General features: G+C 35.6%; 2 protein-coding genes across 7 annotated transcripts in view; one reads left to right on the forward strand and one right to left on the reverse strand.

The window, feature by feature from the left end:
• The window catches only part of MCPH1 (microcephalin 1), a 334,179-nt gene that overhangs the window by 142,909 nt on the left and 164,878 nt on the right, over nt 1-26,392 (reverse strand). The window lies entirely within an intron of this gene.
• Nucleotides 1-26,392, forward strand: part of ANGPT2 (angiopoietin 2) — a 74,427-nt gene that overhangs the window by 46,159 nt on the left and 1,876 nt on the right. For all 4 annotated transcript variants that reach the window (XM_020985242.2, XM_020985253.2, XM_078149740.1 and 1 more), the window contains 6 exons: nt 3,149-3,270; nt 9,191-9,423; nt 10,124-10,251; nt 17,223-17,324; nt 17,851-18,017; nt 24,596-24,726. In XM_020985242.2, the coding sequence (XP_020840901.1) occupies nt 3,149-3,270; nt 9,191-9,423; nt 10,124-10,251; nt 17,223-17,324; nt 17,851-18,017; nt 24,596-24,726 (883 nt within the window). The remainder of the gene's footprint in view (nt 1-3,148; nt 3,271-9,190; nt 9,424-10,123; nt 10,252-17,222; nt 17,325-17,850; nt 18,018-24,595; nt 24,727-26,392) is intronic.

Consider the following 26,392-nt stretch of genomic DNA (forward strand, 5'->3'; position numbering starts at 1 on the left):
AACAAGTATCAGATGGTATACTTAAGGATGAAAAGGCAAACATTCATATCTAAGATAGGGAAAAATTTATTAGGCTTAAGTCTCTAAGAAAAAGCCTAGAGATCACTCCTGATGGTTCACTTTGGATAAGCAACAACTAATAGCAAATTGCAGAGTAAGGCTGATCTTCATTGGTAAAGAGAATTTTCCCAACTAGAGTTCTCTTTACTATGAAATTATAGGTATGAATTTTAAAAAATCATTGATAAGGATACCATACCCAGGTTTTAAAAAATCTTAGCTTATTACATACATGAAAAATTTCCTGATGCCCTGGGAAAGACTCCCCATCACCATCCTGCCTTAATTCTATATTTACATATGTGTGCACAGATTACATGTCACCTCCTCCCTCCACACCCACACACAAAATGTAAGCTACTTGAAGGAAGGATGTTTTCAATCTTTGTATTCCCAGCATTTAGCAGCACAAAGGCCAGCACATGGCTAGTGCTTAATAAACACTGATTAAATAATTGATACCATGGCATCTACAGAGAATGTTTTGTTATAGTCAGGAAACTGGTTTAAAGATAGAAAAGGGAGGCATATTTTTTGGGGGAGAAGGGCCAATATAGAAGTCTCAGAAACTTGGGTTGGGTTTGATTTTATTTTGAGAAGTTTTACAAATGCTTTAAGAAAGGAAATGCACAATGAAATCTCCAAGTTCATAGATATTACTAAATTATCTTGAGATTACAGATCATTGGATCACAGACTTAGAGCCTGAAAGAATCCTAAAGGCCATCTACCCCAAACCCCTCATTTTTACAGATAAAGAACTGAGGCCCAGAGAGATTAAATATTTGCTAAAGGTCACAAAGGGGTGTGTTATCCCTAATAGGGATTCATACTTAGGTCTTCTTCCTCCAAACTCAGATCTATCCACTGTTCCATGCTTTTGGTTAAGGAAAGCAGAAAAGCTGGAGTACAGAAATGGTAAAACTATTTCTATGTGGGTAACCTTAAGGTAATACATTTAAAGACAATTCATCCAAATAACATCATCGCATGAACTACTTCTTCACTAGAGATTGGAAGAAAAGAGAGAAGGAACCATGAGGTAAAGGGGAAGAAAAGGGAATAAGCATTTATATAGCACCTATTATGTGCCAAGCACTGTACAAGGTACTTTAGAAATAATATCTCATTTGATACAACAAACCTGTGGGGTGGGTGCTATTATTATTTGCCATTTTACAGATGAGGAAACTGAGGCAAAGATAGGTTAAGAGACTTGCCCAGAGTCACACAGCTAGTTAAGTATCTGAGGCTATATTTGAACTCAGATCTTTCTGACTCCAGGCCCGGCATTTTAGCCACTGCAACACTTAGCTGCCTAGTTAAACACAAAGCAGTATGAAAGGGAAAGCACTAACAGCTGAGGAGGTCAGGAAACGTTGTATATTATGTACCCAAATAATGAGCAAAATGATCCACTATGAAAATTCTTGAACAGTTGACATTTGTCAAGAAATACTAACAAAAACTGTTTAGATATTATTGATGTGAAATTTTTTATGCATTATTCAGATATGGCAAAGTGAATGAATTCCCATCACAATTTCTTGATCTTGTATCAAAACAGGCACATTTTATAGAATTTGAAATTCTAAAGAAAATGATGTGATTTCCCATTTCCCTTTAAAAATCTACAAGGTAAAATGTTTAGGCCCAAATTAGAAGTAGACTAAATCTACATTCCAGGTGTCAACAACAAAAGCAAATCCATTGTGTTGGAATGGCTTTATTCATTCACAATAAGGTTTACATGGTATCAACTTGACTCCTTTTTGCTTTGAAGTATAAGACTATCCCTGAAATGGGACATTGTCTCTCTGTGAGGAGGCTAAAGGTTTAGCTGACAACATAAAGGTATAAACCAAACAATTGCTCTTTCAAGGACGGATTCTTTGGCAACAATTCTGAATTACACTGAAGTGTGAAATCATGTCCTGAATGACCATTAACAGGGAGGATGTGAGTAACCAATTCTTCCTGCCAACAGCAGCCAAATACTGATGAATTAAAAAGTCTGCAGAGATATTTGAATACAATGAGAAAAGCGATATTGTCTAGAGAATATACATCAGAACTTCTCACAAAGCAGAAAAAAAATCTACTTTTTATGGCAATTTTATTGTTTCCTAATTGGTGGGGGTTTTATTATTATTTTTTTAATTAAAAAAAGAAGTTGGCTAAAGAAACATAAATGAGGAAATAGTTTAAATGCAATGCTGACCACATGTTGTATATGACATGCTTTTCAATGAATGAAACTCTCATCCTTTTAAATTAAATTTAATTAAAAAAAAAGAACCACTCACTATTCCATTCAAATGTAAACTTTTCCTACATTCTAAATATATCCATTTACATTGGACATATTTGTTGAAGATATTTTCATTTTTTCTACAGTGAAATAAAAAACATAAATATAACATAAATATAAAAAACATAAAAAACTCAGAAACATTTTGCCATGATAACAATAATAACTAGCATTTATATAACACTTTAATATTTGCAAATTGCTTTATAAATATAATCTAATTTTATCCTTAAAACAATCCAGTGAGGTAGATGATGTTGTTATCCCCATTTTACAGATGAGGAAAATAGAGATTAAATAGGAATAATTATAGCACCTACCTTGCAAGGTTGTACACAGTAGGTACTATATAAATGCTTAGCCCCCTTTATCTTCCCTTCCCCAAAATGACTTGCCCAGGGTAACATAAAAAGTATCTGAGACTGGATTTGAACTTGGTCTTTCTGACTCCAGGTCAAGTGCTTTATCCACTGTACCACCTACCTGCTATAACATCATGAGTAAAACTGAACTAATAAAATGTTTCCTTAAACAATGCAGAGATACCATTATTATTTAATATGCTCCACTGAAAGTAAGACTACATTAAATCATTGAACTGATTCAGTACTGGAACGATAAAAAATAAACAATATTTCACATGGAAAACTGTGGGTAAATATGTACTCTTTCAAGTAACACTTTCTCAGTTATAGGAATAAAACTTAAATATTAATTTTATTTAACATTAATTAATTAATTAATATTTAATAATAAAAATGACTTTTGTTCATCTAGGTATTGAATCAGACAACGCGACTTGAACTTCAGCTTTTGGAACATTCCCTTTCCACAAATAAACTGGAGAAACAGATCTTAGATCAGACCAGTGAAATAACCAAACTTCAAGATAAAAACAGGTAATGAAATGAACTGTGGGTTTTTTAAGCGATATTTTGGAATTCAAAGTTCAATTCAATTGGACTCAAAATTTATTGAGGGCCTACTATGTAAGGGTTTGGACTGGGCACTGGGATACAGTGATAGATCTGACAGAGATCTTCTCAGAAATCCTACAATTTAGTTGGGGGCATGAGTGGGAAGAGTGGAGCTCAAAATAACTATGATACATAATACATATAGGATAGGATAGATAGGATAACTACGATGCAGATAAAATACATGGTAGCTAGTTTAGATAGAATGCTGGGCCTGAAGACCGGAAATCCTGAGTTCAAATGTGGGCTCAGATACTTCCCAGCTGTGTGACCCTAGATGTTAACTTTTTTGCCTCATTTTTCTCATCTTAAAATGGGGATAAGAATAGCACTTACCTGTTGTAAGGATCAAATGAAATACTTATAAAGTACTTAGCACAGTGCCAGCCACACAAAAGTTGCTGTATGTTAGCTGTTATTATATCATTATTATTTTTATACTGAAGAAAAGGTATTAAGTAAAAAGGAGGGTCCAAAAAGGTATGAGTAAGCAGAATAGAAGGGATCACCTTCACCTGGAAAAGCTAGGGAGGGCTTTATTTAGGAAGTGGCACATTAGTTGGGTTTGGATCAACCTAATGAACGCAAATTGTGTGTATTTGTATGTGGGTCCTTTCTAGGCAGGGGAGGGGTTGGTGCAAGTAAAGGCAAAGAGATGGGAGTGGGAAAGAATTGGGGAGAATAATCCAACTCCTCTGAAATGTAGAATATGTGAAAAGACCTGTTATGAGATAAGGATGAATAGGTAGAATGAAGCCAGTTTGTGAAGAGCCTTGAATATCAGAATCAGAAGTTCATACATTCAATAAGCATCTGAACATTTTCATCTGATTAGAGTGGTGGTCTAGTACTTGGACAGCAATGGGGAAGACAAATTGAAAAAGGGATGCAGTGGAAGCAAGAAGTCCAATTAGGAGATTACTAGAACAACTGAAGTAAAAGATGCTGACTTGAACTACGGTTATTCTAACCAGAGAAGAAAAGAAAGGACAACCATGAGAAGTGGTATGGAGGTAGACTCAAAAGAACTTCAAAAGTGATTCACTTCAATTAAAATAAAACAAACTCAGCATTTATTAGGGGAAGGGAAGGAGAGACACACACACACAGAGACAGAGACAGAGAGACAGAGAGTGTGTCTATCATGTGCTGGGCACTGTACTGTGCTTTTTACAGATATTATCACATTTAATCCTCACAACAACCCTGTGAGGTAGGTGCTATAATTATCCTCATTATACAGTTAAGAAAACTGAGCCAAAGAGAGGTAGAGTGACTTGCTCAGAGTCACACAGCTAGGAAATGTTCGAGGTCATATCTGAACTCAGGTCTTTCTGATCCCAGGGCCAGCAGTTTACCCAAGCATCACCAGCTGCCTTAGAGCACAAGTGAGGAATCCAGCATGTACACGAGTGAGCAAATGCAAAGTGGATGCAAAGAAATTTCAAGAGGGAGAAAGTACCAATAACTAGATCAGTGGGTAGAGATCAGATGTGATGTAGGTGGTGGTACCTGAGAAGTACTTTGAAGGAAGCTAGGAACTCTAATTGGCAGAGACGAGGAGGAAGTATATATTCTAGATATTGGACACTACTTGTGCGAAGGCCAGAAGTGAGAGATGGTACACTGCATATCAGGGACAGCTAGGAGGTAAGTTTATATGGGATGCAGAATTGAAAATGTGTAAATGAATCAACAGGCTTTTATTAAATATGTACTTCATACCAAGCATTGTGCTAGGCACCAATGATACAAAATTGAAATTGTCCCTGTGCTCCACTGAGGGGTACAATGACAAGACAATACTGATTGGATTCACAACAGATTTATATTATATAATTTCAGATGTAACCTCATTACTACATTATATTACTTTTATTCTTCCCTGGCTGACCATCACATTCCCCACAACCAACATCCTAAACCTTCTCTTTTCTTCAGAAGCCTCTTGCCAAACCATCTGTTCCTTTCCCTACCCCCAGCAGATGATTTCACCTAATTTTCTGAAAGAGGACATTAGATATGGTTTCTCACTTCCTATCTTCCCCTATTAAAAAAAAAATATGGGGCAGCATGGCACAAGGGAATAGCACTGGCTCTAGGGTCAGAGAAATTTAATTCAAATTCAGCCAATGACCTGCCCACAGGGAGCTATGGGTAAGTCACTTAACGTCCCTGGGCCTCAGTTTCCTCATTTGCAAAATGACTAGAAGATCAGTATTCCTAAAACACAATTCAAGAAGTGCTGAAGGGTTGACGAGTGGAAAAAGTTTAAGAAGCCCTGCACTGGGTGACTTCTGAGGCCTCTTCTGTCTCTAGATCTATAATCCTATGAACCTTAGAATCCCTCTTGATGGCACAGTGGGCCTGAAGTCAGGAAGACCTGAGTTCAAATTTAGCCTCAGATTCTTACCAGCCATGATGTGAACCTGGGCAAGTCACTTGATCTCTGTCTGCCTTAGTTTCCTATAATATAAAAAAGGGGAATAATAACAGTACCTACCTCGAAGGATTGTTGTGAGGATTGAATGAGATAGTATTTGTAAAATGCTTAGTACAGTGCCTGGCACAATAGGTGTTAGGTAAATGCTTATCCCCTTTCCTTCTTCTCTACCTCATGGTACCTTCTCTCTTCTGCCCCAATCTCTGGTGAAGAAGTAGTTCTACTTTCTGCCAAAATCAAGTCCTTTTTATTTGCATGCTTCATTCCCTCCTGTCTATCCTTAAAATGTTCCCTTTTCATCAGCTCCTCCATAACATCAATCTCTCCTTATCTATTGGCTCTTTCCCTGTGCTTTTAAGTATGCAGAGGGTTTTCATGATAAACACAAACCAAAATCCCTCAAAAAATTCCTTCACTTGAAATTGCTGTCCCCTAAAGCTATCATCCTTATCTCTCTCATTCACATCAGAGTCAGACTCCTAGAAAAAGCCTTCTACATTCATTATGTCCATTTCCTCAAATCCAGCTAACTTTTCAACTCCTGGAAATCTGGTTTCCAGCCACAGATTTTCCCAAGGTTATTAACAATCTTATAACTGATAAATCCAGTAGCTATTTCTTAGTCCTCATCCTTCTTAACCTCTCCCCAGCTTTTGAAACTGCTGATCACTATCTCATCTTGAATATTTTATCTTCTCTCAAGTTTCTTAACATTGTTCTCTTTTGGTTTTTCTCTGTTCCGAATCACCCTTCATTTCTTACTCTCCTAACTGCAGGTAGCCCTCAAGTCTCTGTCCCTGACTCTCTGCTCTCTCTCTACCGTCTCTTAGTGATTTCATCAGGTATTAAAGGTTCAATTATTATTTCTCTGCTGTTAACTCCCAAATTTATATAACTGGACTTAATCTCTCTCCTGAACTCTAGCCTACATTACAAACTAAGTGCCTGCTGTACACTCTCACTTTCTCAAACTCTACATTCCAAAATGGAACTCACTGTCTTTTCCTCTGAATATTCTGTCCACTCTGTCATACTTCCCTGTTCCTGTTGTACTATCAACTTTCTACTTCTACTCTTCCACTTTTATAAGCTCAGCATCATCCTTGACTCTCCCTTCACTACTTTATCACCCATATACAATCAGTTGCCAAATCCTGTTGATTCTATGTTCAAAATATTTCTTGCATTTGTTTCCTTCCTTCATTTCCCAATTCTAGTTTGGGCCCTCAGTGCCTCTCCCTTGGACAGCTGCAATAGTTTTTCAATTGACTTCCCTATTTTTAGTCTCTTTTTTCCCTAATCCATCCTCCAAAAAGCTACCCAAAAAATCTTCCTATAGGACAGGTCAGATGTTACTATTTCCCTGCACAAGAAACTTCAATGACTCTTTGTTGACTCTAGGATACAATACAAATGTGAATTCTTATCTTGGCATTTAAACCCTTTCTCAACTTGAGAATAACCTACCTCCCTAGATTTATTTCACAGTACTCCTCTTCATGTATGTGTTTCAATCAAACTGGCCTACTCCGTTTCTTTGCCAAACTCAACATTCCATACCTCACCCCCATGTCTTTGAACAGGCTGTTCCACATGCTTGATAGGAGGCGAGTCAGGAGGATACAGTGTCATAGAAGCCAAGGAAGAAGAATATCAAAGAGGAGAAAGTGATCAACAGTGCTGAAAGCTACAAAAAGGTCAAGAAGGATGAGGACTGAAAGGAAGCAACTAGATTTAGCATTTAAGAGATTATTAGCTTCAGAAGAGTGGTGGGTTTAGCAGCTAGGTTATAAGTAGTTCAAAAGTAAATGAATAGTGAGGAAATAGAGGTAGGTTTAAATAATTTTAATTTTTTCATAATTATGAACATGCATTGATGAACTTATTATCCCTATCAAAGAAATCTGGTGGACAATTAAGGAATTAGGAAAAAATATTGTTTTTTCCTTCCCAAACTGTCTCCAGAAGGTTAATAAGATATAATTTCAACTTGAGGTTGACAAAGATTTATTTGTTATTTATTTGTCAAGGATCCATAAAATAAGTTTTGAATTTGAACATACTATAATTTCTATTTTTGTTATAATAAAAGGTGACTTACAAATTAATCTAAAAGTCACAGTAATAGAGGATTTTCTTTTCCTTCAAAAGCAAAATTTGCAAGGCAAACCTCCTTCATATGAAAAACATATTTTATTTGTAATAAACTTTAAAGTAAAAAAAAAAGTTGGATTCAGGTTCTGACACAATGTCCATTTTTATATTTTTTGATCCTGCATCCTGAATGTTTTATCAATTGCCTTTGTATAAATAGGATTTTATCCTGGGATCAAGATAAATGTTCAGTTTTCAAATGTCACAGTTTAGAATGACAGACTGAGAGCAAAAGGGACCTTTGTTGCTTTTCTTCCCCCTACAGTTACTAGAGAATGCTTAATTGCTGAAAAATGTAGGAATTAAAAAAAAAACATAGAAAGCAGAACTTACAATTAAAGGTCAAAGTATCCAATATTCCTATTACATCCTATTTCTGAAGAATTTCTGTCAACCACACTTACCAAGGCTTTGTTTGTGTTCCGGGGAAACAATTAACATTCTTAAAAGTTCAGTAGACACATGAACAATACTCACTTGGAAACATGCATTCTATTTTAACAGGAAACACTTCCAGTTTAAAATTAAGTTTACTTTTAATTAACAGTCTTTGTTGAAGCAAGCAAATAAACCAAATTATTCTGAAACCAACCAAGCAATGTCTTGATGTCTACCTTAATAATGCCATTTGTGAAAGGCACAGAGATATGCTCTTACGTAATTGTTAGCTTTATTTTGGGAAAATGAGATATCCATCCTTTAAACAATAAAAAGTATAAATCTTCTAAAATTGTAGTGTAGCTTTAGTTATACTTTTAAAATGTAACAATTCTTCAAGCAACAAGGTAAGTCACAAAATTACAAGGTGAAGAATTAAATGTGAGTTTCTGCATGATGGCATTCTGTGGAAAAGAAGCGAGTCAAATTAAGGTAAATAAGACAGGACAAAACTGTATAAGGAGGAGGCTTAAAATCTTACCTAATTTTAAAGACATACAGCTCTCTTTCCTCAGAACTCTAAACTTAGCAATTATTGTATACTGAGGTTAATGATATTTTCATTATCTTCCCTAGCTCACCAATTATATCACAAGCCACTTGAAAGCAGGGATGTATCTTGGCATCTCTCCACAGTGTCTTGCACATGTGAGATATTCAATAAATATCTGTTGATTAATTAGATCTATATTATTAGAATTAAAATTAATCTTTGTGTGTTTACATGTGTACATATGTATGTATGTATGTACAGTACTTTGCTTTGGTGATGGCTAGAAAACACTAACACTGGCTTTCTCTTACAAGTTTCCTAGAAAAAAAAGTCCTTGATATGGAAGACAAGCATACAGTTCAGCTACAGTCAATAAAAGATGAAAAAGATCAGCTTCAAGTGTTAGTATCCAGACAAAATTCCATAATTGAGGAACTGGAAAAACAGTTAGTGACAGCCACGGCAAATAACTCAGTTCTTCAAAAGCAACAACATGATCTGATGGAGACTGTCCATAGCTTGCTAACTATGATAACAGCACCAAACTGTAAGTGTCGTTACTAAAAGCTTTGCCATCTCATTAGTCATTAATCACTGATGCTCTCAATACGTTAAAACAAAACATGGCTTATCTTTCCAATAAAACATCTTTCTCTGTATGCTGAATCATAAAATCTCTTTGGGATTTACTGGACTACAAAGAACACACAAAAGATATGTATACATATATCTTTACATATATATGAATTTATTCGTGATATAAATATATTCTGGAGACTTACTATAGAACACTGCCCTTAGGATAGTCTTACAGACTATACTGCTTTTAGCTAGTGCCCTGTTATAATTATGTAACTAAATCTCCTTGAAGGAAATTCAAGATGGACCCACCTTGTACCTACTTCTCTTTCATATTTAATGGGATTTTGTAATACTTAATATCCCATCAGAGTTAATTATGAGGTATTATTAATACAGCTAACTGATGATGAGTGACAGCTGTCAAAAATCTTTTCTGAGGTTCACATGAAAATGTTCTAAACATGTAACTTCTTGAAAGATTAAAAAGCAGCAATATGTTCTTTCTGTGACTGAATCAATTGCTTTTCATTTCAAGCAGGAATATAAATATAATAAGAAGAGCCTGTCAATATATGACTCAGACTTAAGTATTTAACTGCTGGAAGAAATAATTTACTTTACCATACACCTCTTAACTGCTGTCATTTAATTTTTTTTTTTCACAGCCAAGAGCTCCTTTGTGGCTAAAGAAGAGCAAATAATTTTTAGAGACTGTGCTGAGGCTTTCAGAGCGGGCCTCACCACTAATGGCATCTACACATTAACTTTTCCTAATTCTACTGATGAGGTCAAGGTAAGCTACTTCTCTCCTCATCCCTATTTTAACTTCCCTAGTTTTAAACAGCCATTTTAGAATATGATAACCTAGCATGACCTGCAACTTTCTCTACCTTCAAATCTCATTTGGCTGCCATGTTGTACAAAGCTCATTTCATTAGTTTCAATAATTAATAGCCATTGTGTGCTGGATCTATAATGTCAAATAATGGTGTTTTAAAAGTAAGATTTATTGATTACTTTTATTTCTACATCCAATTCATTTTTGCAAATGATCCTACCACATGCATACTTTTGGCAAAGCACTGAGCTAGATACTATGCTCTTACAAAGATTAAACAATACACAATTTGTGCCCTCATAACTTCACAATCTATCAGAAGGACAGCACCACAGCATACAAATAACCATAATACAAAAGGATATAAATTAAGTGCACAGGGGGTACAAAAGCTGTTCTGGGAGGAAAAGGATCATGACTGGGAGAATCAGGAAAGACTTCATGGAGGATGTGGTTGGCAAAGGGGTATACATGTTATATATCAGGGAACAATGTGAAGTAGATATGTTGAGTCTGATTAGTATCTTATTGCTTGATCTTTCTTGACAACTTTTTAAAGTTAAATTTCTTTACTTGTTCTAGACTTTCAATTCTGCCTTTTTCCTTTATCTCTGAGACTTTAATAGGTCTCTCTTATTTAGAACCTACAGCATCAATCTATCCATCAAAAAGCATTTATTAAATGCTCACTGTGTGCCAGGCACTGTGCTAAACAATGGGAATACAAAGAAGGGTAAATAATAATCCTTGTCCACAAGGAGCTCACATTTTAACAGTAGAGAATTAGAACAGGGATTATAGGCAGAGGGAACTGTAGCATGAGGAAACCCATAGCAATGTGTTCACTTTAGTTCTGTTATCTAATTCTCCCTTGAATCCAAGAACTTCAGAGTTGGAAGGAGCATTTTTTTTCCATTTTCATTTTTGAACTGAATTTTAGGGTGCATGGATCAGAACACATTTTTAAAGTTAATTTATGCCAGTGTGGGCAAATTTAAAAAAAAGATTTACTTGAAAATTATGTTATCTTGGCTTGTACACTATTTTAAAAAGCCATGATCAAGGTTTTTTTTTTCCCAACTAATATTTCAACCTCCAACCCCTTTCTCTTAAGGTTTGCTATTTTAAGTAGTATTTTCATGAGATACCAACTGAAGTGCTGATAAGAGAGTTCAAAGCCTGAAGAAATACTGCTGAGAGTCTCCACAATTTCTATTAGGATCGTTTACACTGTGCAAAGGATATAGCGCACAATTAGTTACCCTTTGCTTTACATAGGACCATATTTGCAAATAGTGAATACACATTATCTAATATTTATGTAACATTTCAGTTTTCATGTAATCATATTTCACTTTATCAGATACATAGTGACCAAATTAAAATAATCCCATGGAATGGGCTTTTGTTCCTTGTTTTCCTTCAAGAACTCAAGGGCAGTCAATAGCAAGCTTTGCAGAAGCATTCTCCCCCAACCCCAGGAGACTCACCAATCACTACTGGGCCACATGTTTGTCTTTCCTGATGACGACTCTCATTAAAGAACAAACATTAGACCAGAGAAGAGAATAAATCAATCACTTTGGAAAATATGCTAACTCTTTCAGAGTCCATCTGAAAAGTTAGAGAGGAAGAAAAGGCCTTCATTATTACAGGAAAAAATTTTGGGGGGCAATAATCTTGTGCTACTCTCAAGTATTACTGTCTTATTAAGTATAATACAATTAGACACTGATAGTACTTGCCACGTAAGAGATGTTTGTAATTAATGTGTGTACAATTCTATGGGTAGTAAATGCGTACATATGTAGCTGCAGTGGGAGCTTGCATAGGTGGGAGGGAGAGATTTTTTAAGTACAAGTTGTTGCGACAGGAACATGGGATAGCGTTAACAGAAAGTTATGTGGGTGGAGGGTAAATTTAAGTCATATATAGTATAGTGGGAAGAACACCAGGCTTAGAGTCAAAAGACTAAAGTTCAAAGCCTAGCTATGATACTTAGTGCATATGTGACTTTGGGCAAGTCATTTAACCTCCATACCCGAGCTGTTGAATAACTATAAATACAAATGTCAGGCTATATATTTCATTCAGTCTCTGAATGACAGATTCTAATGAAGTACAAATATTTGTAAGAGGATAAATTTGTTATAGCAGTAAGAAAAAAGTTCATTTGTTAAAATAAAGGAATTGGACTAGAACATTTTGATTTTAGTTGGCAATATTCATACAGGTTTCTGCACAAAGGGGAATCTTATAGTCATGTACATCTCAGGCATGGCTGCTCATTTTTTTTTTTAAATCAAAGTTTCATTTAAAAAAACAACCAAACAAACATTCAAAATTAGGAGCTGGGCTAGGTCACACAGAGGTCCCTTCTGCTCTGAGGTCTGGGAGGAAACCAGGTTGGGGGTTACAGCTTTGTGCGTGGCTGCTCATTTCGCTGATCATGGGTACAGCAGTTCCTTTCTTTGTCAGAAATACAGTGTCCCCAGTTACTTGGATCATTACGCTAAATTCATGTCTGTTTTTCTCAATTAATTGTTTACAGCTGATGCATAAAATGTAACACAAGCATTAATTGCCAAAAGAAAATCCAAGCTATACTTCTGTTAGCAGGAATACCAGATCCTTGAACCATGCAACAGAATGTTAATCAAATGCATTAAGTGCCCTCAGAGTTTTTGTAATCCAAGAAGCTAATGCCTTTATCGGCACTATTTGAGGCCTCCTGCATTTCTGATCCAGATAGAATCAACTGAAATGTTTCCACTTAATGCATCTGTTCCTTCTGGCTATGCAAACTATTTTATCTGAAAAATTTTTCCTGTGAAACTTATAAAACCTAGTTAACTGTAACCCTCATGATCTACTTTTTGAAAATCCCTCTTTAAAAAAAATCTGACCAGGTCACAATAGGCACAAAATATAATTTCCACAGCTCTATCATTAATGGAGTTAAAAACAATAGATATAGTTCCAGATTGCTTATGTACTGACATTGGAATGCCATTCAATGTGAGCAAAGGAAATCTAAAACCTCCCCAAAAGCCCTAGAACAATAAGCAGGTCTCTTTTCATCTGCCTTTTACAGCTTTTTAGCACTTAACATAGAAATACTGCAATATTATAAAAAAAATTACTTCAGGTGCAAAGTTCTGTCAGTTATAAGGTACTGGAGAACTTAATGCAACGTACCTTGGTGGTCTATCAGAATAAGGATTGTCATAAGTCAAAAAGCAGGCCAACTGAATGAATTTTTATTTAAAGATAGGCAGGGTGATATTTTCCCTCAATATAGATTATCAACTTTGTAGGTTCTGCCATTTCAACAAATTCATCAGTAAGCCTGATAATAGCTTTCAATAGTATTTGAAGATACACAAAGCATTTCACATATATTATCTCATTTGAAACACTCACTAGGTGCAATGGCTAGGTGAGCAGCAGCATAGTGTAAGGAAAAGAACAGTCACCGAGGCTCCAGACCCAGATCTATCACATATTGGTGCATACACTTGAATCTCTTCCTCTTTCTGATGCTTTTTCCTCACTTGCAAAATGAGGATTTGCCTGGATAGTAAATGCTACATAGAGAGAGGATTTCTTAGTTGTTTATTATGTGCTAGGGACATGTGAAGTGCTGGGTGCATAAATACAAGCAAACAACAGTCTCTACCATCAAGGAGCTTACAATCTCATGGAGAAAAACACAGGAGGGGAGCTAGAAAGTAGAGAACAGAAAACGGTGGCATGATGTGGAGATGGCTAAGGCCTGATTCTGGAAAGACAAGGTGAAAACTTGCCAATCAAAGACCAGAGACTCAGGAGTAGAGCCCATAGTTGTGGTGAGTGATTCTTAGGGTCACTTACAACTTCTCTCTTCACAACTTCATTGTCACTGTCAAGGGTAGCACCATCCTCCTGGTCAGCTAGAATAACATCTTGTTATCTTCTTTTGATTCCTCATTCTTGCTAAACCCATGTATGCAATCCTTTGCCAAGTCTTATCATTTCTACCTTAACAGCACTTATCCTATAGGCCCCTTTCTCTCTTTTCATATAGATGCCACTTTGGTTCAGGCCTTCATCTTCTCTCCCCTGGACAGTTACTATATAGCCTCTCATTTGGTCTCACTGCCTCAAGTATCTACTTAGTCTAATCTCTCTTTCACCCAGCTACCAAAGTGATCTTCCTGAAGCATAAGTTTTACCATGTGATCTCCTGCTCAATAAACTCCAAAGCCTCTCTATTACCTTGAGAATCAAATAAAAACTCCTCTGTTTAGCTTTTAAAGTTCTTTATAACCTGGCCCCTTCTGGCCCTTTATTCTGCTCGATATACTTGAAGATCTACATGGTCAAGCATTGATTAAGTATATTCTATATGCCAGGCACTGTACTGTGGACACATAGAAAGGCAAAAGACAATATATGCTGTCAGGAGCCACAGAAATATACCAGATAAACTGAAGACAATCAAGAGGGAAAGCACTAGAATGAAAGGTTTCTTGTAGAAGATGGGATTTCGACCAGGACTTGAAGAAAGCTAGGGAAGCCAAGAGGTGGAGATGAGGAAGGAGAGTATCTAGAAATGGAGAAGAGCCATTGAAAATACCCTGAATTTGAAGACGGAGTGTCTTGGTGGGGAACAGCAAGGAAGCCAGTGTCCCTGGATCAGAGGTGACTGATAGGATGTCAATGAAGTTTTCTGAGTAGGAGTGGTGATGATGGTGACATGATCAGAGCTGAACATTAGGAAGATTAATTTGACAGCTGAGTGGAGAATAGACTGGAGTGGGAAGATACTTGAGACAGGGAGACCAGGCTATAGCAATAGCCCAGGCATGAAGTGCTGAGGGCCAACACCAGGGTGGTGGCAGTACCAGAAGAGAAAAGGGGTAGTATACAAAAGATGTGAAGAGGGTAAAATGGACAGGATTTGGTAACAGACTGGATATGGAGGGTGACCTACTTGTGATTCTTCACAGGAGACTCTCTACCTCCCATCTCTGGGTCTTTTCACTATCTATCCCTCATGCCTGGAATACTCTCCCTTTTCATTTTTGCCTCTTAGTTTGCTTCAAAACTCAATTCAAATCACACTTCCTGGTCCTCACAACTGCTGTTGCCTTCCCAGCTGAGATTACCTCCCATCTATTCTGTTTGCAGCTAGGTGGCACAGTGGATAGAGTGCCAGGCCTGGAGTCAGGAAGACTCATCTTTCTGAGTTCAAATCTGGCATCAGACACCAGTTATGTAACTCTGGTCAAGTCACTTAACCCTGCTTGCCTCAGTTTCCTCATCTGTTAAATGAGCTAGAGAAAGAAATAGCAAACCACTCCAGTATCTTTGCCAAGAAAACCCCAAATGGGGTCACAAAGAGTTGGATTTGACTGAAATGACTGAACATCAACTCTGTTTGCCCTTTGTATATACTTAGTTATTCACAGTTTTTTATTTACGTTGTCTCCCTCCCTTAAAAATGTGAATTCCTTGAGGGCAGAGACTGATTTTTTTACCATTCTTTGTATCTCTAGGGTTTAGTTTAGCACAGTACTTATCATATAGTAGGTGCTTAATAAATGCTTGTTGACTGACTTTAAGACAATCATAAGAAAAACACTGTACTTGCCTCCAAAGAGCTTTATTATCTTGTGGGTTAAGGGATATGTACAAATAACTATAAGGCTCTCTGTTAATTAGAGGTAAATCAGTGATATAACTTTGAACCTGAGTAACTTAGATATGATGAGGAGCTTTTTATGTAACTTCATTCTTTATGCCAAAATGATTTTCATTGAATAAATGATAGAATATGTAAAATTCCAATTTAAAGCCATTAAAAGCATAAACAAAAAAGAATACTTGTAAATGTTTCTGAATCCCAATTTTGATGTGTACTCCTTTGTATGCTGTCAGGAAATTATCTTACATTCTGGAAATCTTTTCTGTTTTATGATAATGCCCTTATTGAGAACCATTTGTTTAATCTAATTTTCAGAACTTCATAATTTCATAATAAAATTTCAACAGAGTGGAAATTGAGCATGCATGCTTATCCCATAAAAGAATTTCTTTTGTGTTAAGAATAAATCTGAAACGCATTGAAATACTTTAAAAGTAGGAGTAAGAGAGTAAGTAAGAGTCTATCATGGAATAAATTAAGACAAGGAGAAAAGAACACTGGGAACTTAGTGCCACACTGGGAACAAAGCAGAATCCTGAATCCAGGGTGTGTGGAGTAGAGGTTATAGAGGGATATACCAGTGGACTTAAGAAACTCCCTTGTCCTACTCATTCTTCTGAACTAGGGACAATGACTTACATTCCACACTGTTGAATTCTGAAGGACTCCAGAGTTCGAGGTTTCAGAGCAGGACAATAAATTCCTGCCACAGAACTTTGGCCTGAAGTGGAAGCAAATCCTTTTCCATACAAGCTATAGAGATCAGTAGAGGTTAGGTATTATACTTTCATGTCCAAAGAGTCTCCACTATAAGACTAGACACTTCTCCAGCTGCTCCAAAGACTGGAACAGAAAGCAGATGGGGCCAGGATATCTGAAGGTCCCAAGGACACTGTAATGTTTTCTACTTTTTTCATACTCATCAAGATCTTGTTCCCCTTGGTCCCTAGAACAGCTTAGCACAAATTTTTACTTCACCAAAGGTACTTAAAATTCCTTCTCTCCCTGCTTCCTACTTTAAAAAAAATTATTAACAGGACAGCTAGGTGGTACAGTGGCTAGAGCAACAACCCTGGAATCAGGAGGACCTGAGTTCAAATGTGGCCTCAGACACTTACTAGCTGTGTGACCCTAGGCAAGTCACTTAACCTCGACTGCCTCAAAAAAATTATTAATGAAAGACAGGTCTTTAAATATGTATTGCTGCATAAAATAAGTCTCCACTTCCTGTTGGCAGGCATATTGTGACATGGAAACAAATGGAGGCGGGTGGACAGTTATTCAGAGGCGAGAAGATGGCAGCACTGATTTTCAGCGAACTTGGAAAGAATATAAAATGGTATGTACAATGCTAGGGTTCAGTTTATCTTAAATTATTTTTCTTACTGAAAACTATTTTTAAAGATCTGCATATCTTAGGGAAGAGAACTTATCCCAAATTACCAAACATTTCTTGCCCTTTTTAAAAAATGGCTGAATTCATCCTACAATTTTCTGATTAAATGTCTCTAAATAAAAGAAGGCTAATATAAAGAAAACATATAGCTAAGTAGAGAATAGCACACAGAATGTTTGTTTTAAAAGGAAGGATCATAATTTTTAAAAAATTTAACTATTTTAACATTTCTTCAGGCAATTTTCCCCCAAGTTTTAATCATTCTAATACTGCTCGTTCTTTTGTAATATTTCTGTTCCTTAAACTTGTCTTTGGTGAAATCTATTTCCTTAGTGTTATCTGAATCTATATGGAGGAAACTATTTCTGTTGAAAGAATCAGTGATTACAAGTTAAACTGATGAACTGTTAATTTTAAACTAGGAAAGGAAAACAAATTAAGTAATTTAAAAATATGACCTAAATTACAGGGATTTGGTGATCCTGCTGGAGAATATTGGCTAGGAAATGAGCTTGTTTCCCAGCTGACTAATCAACAACGTTATGTGCTCAAAATACATCTTAAAGACTGGGAAGGAAATGAGGCCTATTCATTATATGAACATTTCTATCTTTCAAGTGAAGAACTCAACTACAGGTAAGTATATTGTATATAAATAAGGAATTTTATAAGATGACTGTTGAATCAACTTAAAAATTTCCTATAAATGATACTCATTAAATATTAAAGATTAGAGAAAACAAACTAAGAAACTATTAGAAATAGGAAAACATTTTACCTGTTAGACTTTATTTGGTCAGTAATTTACTGTATAAATTAACAGGATAGGATGCACTTACATTCTGTTTTTTTCATTTATTGTAAAGAGTATGTTTATAGGATTTAAAGTTAATAGGGACCTAAAAGAGTAGATAGAATGCTGGGCCGGGAGTCAGGAAGACCTGAGTTGAAATCTAGCCTTGAACACTTACTAGGTGTGTGACCCTCAGCAAGTCACTTAACTGCTGTCTACCTTAGTTTCCTCAATTATAAACTACGCATAATAATAGCACCTGCTTCCCAGGGTAGTTGTAAGGATTAAACGAGATGATATTTGTAAAGTACTTAGCCCAGTGGCTGGCATATAATAGTCCTTAGTAGGTCCTTCTTTTTCTCCTTCCTTCTTTTTTTTCTTTCCTTCCTTCCCCTGCCTAAGTTTTACAGATGGGGAAACTTAGTCTCAGAACGATGAAGTGATTTGCCTAGGGTCCCCTAGGGAGTAAAATGACAGAACTAGGATTTGAACCCAGGTCCTCTGACTCCAAAGCCAATTCTTTTCCCACCTCGATATACTGCTTTACTCTGATCTTAGTTATCAATGTTTAGTTTCTTTTAGTATCATAATGGCAGTAAATCTATAAACCAATATCTTTTTTTTTGCCCCCAAATCCAAATTCTTTTTAGATGAGTCCATTTTCTTCCTCTATTTTATTTAAAAAATACAGAAATTTACTCTCCATAAAAGCCTTCCCTTTATACATCTTCCTTTTAAGATAGTTTTATCATAATGATGGACTGTAAGAAAACTAATGGTGCCTTTATCAAATTATGCAGTTTTAATATCTTCACCTTCAGAAGCTCTAAAACAAAAATAATTTTATGAGATTACCTATGCATTGGCTGAATGACATAATGTCACTTGGAAGGGGGGCATAAAAAGTATATAATGTCACTATTGTGGAAGCTCAGGACAAGCTACCACCAGCTTCATTAATGATGTGTTATTGTTCAGTCGTTTCAGACTCTGTATCCCCATTTGGAGTTTTCTTGGCAAAGACACTATAGTGGCTTGCCATTTCCTTCTCCTGCTAATTTTACAGATGAGGAAACTGAGGTAAACAGGGTTGAGTGACTTGCCTAGGGTCACACAGCTATCTGAGTATCTGAGATCAGATTTGAACTCAGGAAGATGAGTCTTCCTTACTACAGGCCCAGGACTCTATCCACCATGCTACCTAGCTGCCCATTAACAACTTGGGTTATATAATATAAAATATAAAATTCTGATTCCTTTTTCAAATATACTAATAAGAGCTCATATTTCTGTTGTACTTTAAACATTTTCCTTACAACAACCCCAAGATAGGAATATCTTTTTTTACAGACTGGGAAACTGAAACTCAAGAGAGATGAATTGACTTGTCCATGGCCACACATTTAATAAAAGTATTGAGACTAGGGTTTAAATCTAAATCTTCTAACTCCAAGACCTGTGTTATTTTTGTTATAACAAACTGTAGCAACACTGCATTTGATGGGATGCTGTTAGCCAAGCACTAGGGATTGATTCATGGATTTTCAGTTGTACCCACAGAACATTGTACTAATTGCCTTCAACACATTTGCAGTTTCTTAAGTAGAATTCCAGTTCTCTCATCTTTGGTGGATAGTTCTCAAGAATTTTGTATCAATAAACTGTAATGGCCAGTAAACAGGATGGAAGTGAAGAAAAGAAGGAAACAAGCATTTCTTAAGTACTCACTTGCGCTAATCATTGTGCTAAGCTGTGCTAAGGATGGGTGCTCTTGTGAGCTCTTTGAAAACAGGGAATGTTTCATTCTTTGTATCTGCATCCCTACCACATAGCAAAGTACCCTGGCACATTGTCAATGACAAATAAAGAACTGTTGATGGAATCTCAAAAAACCAGGGCAAATATAAATGATGAGATGATCCAGTATATTCCCAGGAGAATTACAAAGCACTTGAAAGTAACAGTTCTCACATTTCTCACAGAATGTAATGAGAAAGTCAGACAAACACATACACATAAGAAATACAAAAAGAACGGCTAGAAATTAAGATATACAGTTGCACAGAGATGTACCTACGTATTAAGACTCAAGAAAAGAAAATGAGAGATATTAGAGAATGTGGAGGGTGGCAGAAGGAGGTATGTTCCTATGCAGAGGACCTGAGAAGGTACTATAATGTAGGATTTTGAGGTGGGGCAGAAGGAAGAATTGCCTGGTAGAATTTAATAAGGAGAGCATTTCAGAAAAAGAGAGTGGGCTATAGGATGGCTCAAGAGCCAATAGGATATAGCCTTCTTAGTGGGAGGAAATGTATTGGTTTTGTCTCTGTATTCAAAATGCAGAACAGCCAATGTAAGTATCATAGTGTGCTGGCCTCAGGAAGAAGGGGGTTCAAATTCTGTGCCTAACACTAGTTTTAGAATCATGGCAAGTTATTTAACCTCTGAGTGTCCCAGAACAACTTTCTTCCAAGTTACTGATATGTATCAGTGGAAGGCATTTCTACATTGAATCTTCCCCATGTTAAAGAAATTACGGGTTTGAATTGGCCCCTAACCCTAAAAAAAGAGAAAATTTCCAGTGCCCAACACATTATAGGTGTTTATTAAACAATCATTAAATTGAAGGACTTGAAACCAGGAGAATGTACCCAGAGGTGGCAAATGTATTGCCTAACATGTTAGGCTCAGTATTAAATTTCAAGATAAGTGGTCCAAAACAGCATTATTTTCAGTAGAGAAATGCAAAACTTCTATAAAAAATATTCCAGTACCTCTATATACTCATCTCTCATTATTTCCTGACTCACATCTTCCACACTTAATGGAAAGACCAAATCTGAACAGGTACACAAACAAGCTTAACTTCCGGAACAAACATTCTAGGCTTAAGGCGGACTTGACAAGTTGGCTTAGATCCAATCTTTCCCTTGTTCTGTGGGCTAACAAAAAACTTCACAATTATTAGTATAGTTCATCTTATAACCAGGGAATTCAAATGTGCAATTCTGTTTCAGAAACAGAGCATTTGAACTAATTGTTACTGAGAAGCTCTTCAAAAAAGTAGCAGTGAAGAGCCTTCTATTATTTCTTTAGAGAGACTGGTGATTGGGGGGAAAAAAGTGCTTTAATTTTACCCTAGCCTTACATTTACTCTAACATGGTTCAAAACTCCACTGCATTTTAAGTTATAAATAGTAAACCATTGTCTCAACTCCAAGTTAAATATGTTTTTCATCTGGAAGCACTTAGAATCTACAGCAGTGCACGTCTTTAAAAAAACACATACAAAAATTAAGGAATTAGAATGTTTGTAGAGGAATCCTTGTACCCCTACTCATTGACATTATTAAAAAATAATTATGCTATACTAAGATAGTTGTAAATAGATACTTCCTTTTGATATGCAATCATCATTTGAATGGGCCATAAAAAGCAATAGCTTTAAACTCTAGTTTAATTTACTTGGCAATTAGAATATTGTATATTTTAAGAATTTGTTATTGTGTTAAGTTATGATGCCAGTGCTAAGATAAACTTTGTTGTGGCTAAAATAGAGCTTGCTTTTGTTTAACTGCAAAATAGCAAAGCAACAAAAGTATCAAATATCAATTTTTATCTTTTCCATTTGTCTCAAATGTCAGAAAAGAAACAGATCACAATAGATAAATCAACCAGCATGGATATTGTCATTACTGATAATGAAAAAAAATTTGTGCATAAATCCCCAAAGTTAGCCAAAATGTATACAAAACCTGAGATTTAATCAATGTTAGCATCAACTATTCTTTGTCACTTTTGAATACAATACACCAAACGGATTTCAATTTAAACCAGTTTCAAGAAACTTCTGAGATTCAGAAGAGACCCACAATTACAGATCTTATTCATTCTGGGAATTAAAATTACATAGCCTTTTAAGAGTTACTAATGAACAACAGATACCTTTATATATTTTTTCTTTTCCTTTTGGGCAGGTTTAATAGATTTAATGAGTACCAAAAATGCTAAAACATACACAATAGAGGAGAGAAAAAAGTATAGTTAATCTCAGTGTTCCCAGTGATTAAACAAAAATTGATTGGGTTTAAAAAAATGAATTTAAAAATCAGAAGAAAAAACAAAATAATCCGTTTTGAAACCTAAAAAAAGTGACATTTCTTGTTTTGTCAAGACTGTGTAGCAGGCACACAGACAGGAAAATTAAAAGACGGTTGGGAAGAAATCAGGAACTCCCCACAAAAATCAATCCTACTTGTCTGAAACAAACAGGATAACACTGAGATTCAGAAATTTGGCTACTGATCTGTTTGTGAAGCTACCAGTAGTACTTCAATGTTAAAAAATGCATTAACCATATTTGCTACATTAGTTACATTGTTTATTGAGCAGCAGTGTGGCATAACAGAAAGAGCAATGAGCTTGGATCCAGGAAGACCTGGATTCAAAACTTTTCTCAGATACTTGTTAGCTGTGTAACTGAGTAAGTCGTCTAACTTCTTGGCAGCCTGTTTTTTCACCTGCAAACCAGAGATTATTAATAGCATCTACCTTCCAGGGTTGTTGTGGGGATCAGATGGGATTATGTATATAATGAACTATCAATGTCATATATTACTGTTAATATTGTTATCTGGTCGTCTCTTTTACTTGACTTTCAGCAAGGTTTTCAGAAATTTGAGTCTGGTCTTATAAAGTGCTAATCACTGTACTCTCTTGGATTTCATCAGTACTTTAAATGAGCATATGTTTTATCTATTCCACCAGTAATATTGAAAATGAATTTCATGGCACCTCTGGATATTCATAAGGTGTCTCTACATTCCTGGAATCAAACTATAACTAAGAAAAGCATTTAAAAATAATTTATCATAATTTTCATCAACATAATATTCTGAAATAGTTTTTATAACACTTTGCTAAGTATAAAGAGTGAGTCATAGAGGCATGGCCCTATCATCTAGCAGTTTATAGCTGGAAAAAAGCTCAAGTGATGTAGTGCAAAGCTTTCTGAATTCCGAGTTAGATGACACTTGGCTTTCAATTCTGCCTATGATGTATACTAGTTATGTGACAAATCACTTTAAACTTCAGTTTCTTTATTCTTATATTGGGGATAAAAATAAATAAAGATTACAGGGGTACTTATCTTTTTTTTGTGCCAGAGGACCTTCTAGCGAAGCCTGTGGACTCCTTTTCAGAATAATGCTTTTAAATGTGTAAAATAAAATAAGTACAAAGGAAACCAATTATATTGAAATAGCTCTCTCTCTTTACACACACACACACACAACACACACATACACACACACACACACACACACACACAACACACACACACACACACAATGTTCATGGACCTCCGGTTGAGAATCCTTGGTACAGAGCATATTTCATAAGGTTATTATGAGGATCAAATGAGACAGTGTATGTAAAGTGCTTAGTATATACATGCTATTAATATAATTAAAATTAAAAGCTTGTTGCAGAAGAGGAATAGACATAAACATATTCATTAAACTTAAATATAAATAGGATTAAGTATCTAAGTCAATGGTAAATTTACTTATGAGGCAATGAATAAGAGAGTAATCAGGGGATCCTGTACTAAGATAAAATCATTTCGTTTTCGAGCTGTAAAAGCTAAGTCTGAGGAGATAACTCATCTATGAACTCCGGGTCCTATCTTGAAATTGTACAAAGGTTTGGGTCCCAAACCATGAAAACAGGCAGAACATCTGTCAGTTTCCTAATCAGATAAATAAGAGGATAGAACTATCTAATTTCCAAGGACTTTCTTGACTCAGTGTCTTGTGATATTGCCTATGGAATATTATTCACTTCAAGGACACATAATTTCATTGGTGTGGGTACTTCCTCATTGCCAAAGATCACTACCCCTTGACAATTTAATATATGATATAGACTATTACACACCTTCCCAAAAAACCTGTAATTTGCTATGTTATTAATATAAATGTTACTTGATACTGAGTTGAGAACAAACTGTTAAGGAGTTCTGATATTCACTACCTACCCTGTTTACCCTAATACTCATTCTTATCCAACCACTTCCATTTCTTTTGGACAGTTGTAAAGGATAACAGTCCTTCTCAAAGGTGGGATCTTTATCATCTTTCTCTCCTCTATTTATCTGAAAGCACTAGGAAATGCATTTAAGGGACATGTGTATTCCTCATTGATTTAAATGCAAGGAAACACCACAAGTTTCGTTTTTACCTTAGACCTTGCTGATAAGTTGGTTCCTGTTTATGCTACTGAAAAATATTTTGAACAGAGTATATATCAACATGGAACAGAACACAACTTCTATTGACCAGAATTTTCATTGTGAAACACTTTTCCACAACTTGAAATCAACAAGTTAGCTTCTGTTTGGTTGTTTTTCTTTCTGCTCCAGGATTCACCTTAAAGGACTTACAGGGACAGCGGGCAAAATAAGCAGCATAAGCCAACCAGGAAATGATTTTAGCACAAAGGATGCAGACAATGACAAATGTATTTGCAAATGTTCACAAATGCTAACAGGAGGTAGGAATGAATTTGTGTTCCTGAGTCTTCCTATTTTTATTGGCAAGGATAAGTATCATAGAGTTAATTTTGAATTTCAAAGTATGACTACTGACAAAGTCCAAACCTCATAATTGTTGCTGTTTCAATGACAGGTAAAATTTGCTTTTCACTATTTTAGTGAATAACTGAATAACAAACTCAAATAGTAAGACATTTATATCTTAAAACATGTGTGTCAAGACCAATAGCTGAGAAACTGGCAAGGAGAAGGGACATCTGGTATCAGGAGGGTCTCTTCTGATCTTGTGCATATTCCTAAGACACAAAGGTTGATGTTTTGTTTTCACAAAAAGAGAAAGAAAAGAAAAAAAGGTAGAGATGAAATCTTCAAAATGTCTACTCAGAAATAAAGCTACGATTTAGTACAGTGAGAAGCAGCATGATGTAGTAGGAAAAGCACTGGAAACTTGGGTTCTAATCACAGCATACATCAAGGTACACTGGGTTTTGAAGGCAGAGGTGGTTACTTAATTTCTCTGTGACCCCAGAGAAATCATTTATTCTCCCTAGACTTCAGTTTCATTATCTATAAGTTGAAGGGGTTGAACTAGATAGCCTTTGATAATACTTCCAGTTATAAATCCATGATCCAATTAAATCCTGCCTCTGAAACTAGCTCTGTAACTATGGCCAAATCACTTATTCTCAATAGGCCACAATTTCTTCATCTATAAAATGGCAATGATAATAGCCATAGCACTTACTTTGTTGGTTTGTTGTATCAAATCAGACAATGTATGTAAGGGGATACAAATACTTGCCATTGTTTGAGTAGAAGGGATTCCTAATTCCAAGAAACTACTGACATTTAAAAATCATATAGAATCAATAACCATAATAGCAGCATATGGCATTTTTATAATGATGTATAATTACAAAACACTCTCACATTCATTATGTCACTTGTTTCTAACAATAGCCCTATGTGGTAGACAGTACATATATTACTATTTCCATTTCACAGAAGAGAAAAATTGAAGCTCAGAAGTCAGGTGACTTGCCCAAAGCCACACAGTTAATAAAAAGCAGAGGTAGAACACCAACCTAGATCTTAAGATTTGAAGAATTCCACTAAATCAGGCTGCATTCTCAATTCTTAAAAAATTAATAAAATGCCTTGCTAACTAGTTCTTTGGTGGGAAAATCAAAAATCATCCATCAAAATGGAAAAAAGATAGCTTTAAACATGTATAATGATTATTAGAATATTATAATTTGACTGACACATGACTAGAATTTCTTTGTAAAGATCACTCAAATAATCAGTAATAATAATTATGACTTTAAAATAATGGTGAAGGGATAAGAAGAGTAGTTTTGTTCTAAAATCAACTGTCTACTTCCCAGTAGAATACATTAAAATGCCAGATTAATTACATGTCTAAAAATAAGAAGCCATAATTTTTAGTTAGTGAACAAGGTCATCCTTATTAATCATAATTACCACAAGAGAAAATGCTGTACTGCTAATAAAAACAAGCTTATCATCATTCTACTTCTCCCACCCCAACTTGGTCCATTCCACAATGATTCTTTTTAGAGCTAAATGGAAGGGGAAAAAAAAGAAAAATATATGTGTGTGTGTGTGTATACATGTATATGTATATATACATGTGTATATATA

Source organism: Phascolarctos cinereus, unplaced genomic scaffold (assembly GCF_003287225.1).
Source record: "Phascolarctos cinereus isolate Bilbo 61053 unplaced genomic scaffold, phaCin_HiC Scaffold_2;HRSCAF=192, whole genome shotgun sequence".
In the NCBI taxonomy this organism is placed as follows: domain Eukaryota; kingdom Metazoa; phylum Chordata; class Mammalia; order Diprotodontia; family Phascolarctidae; genus Phascolarctos; species Phascolarctos cinereus.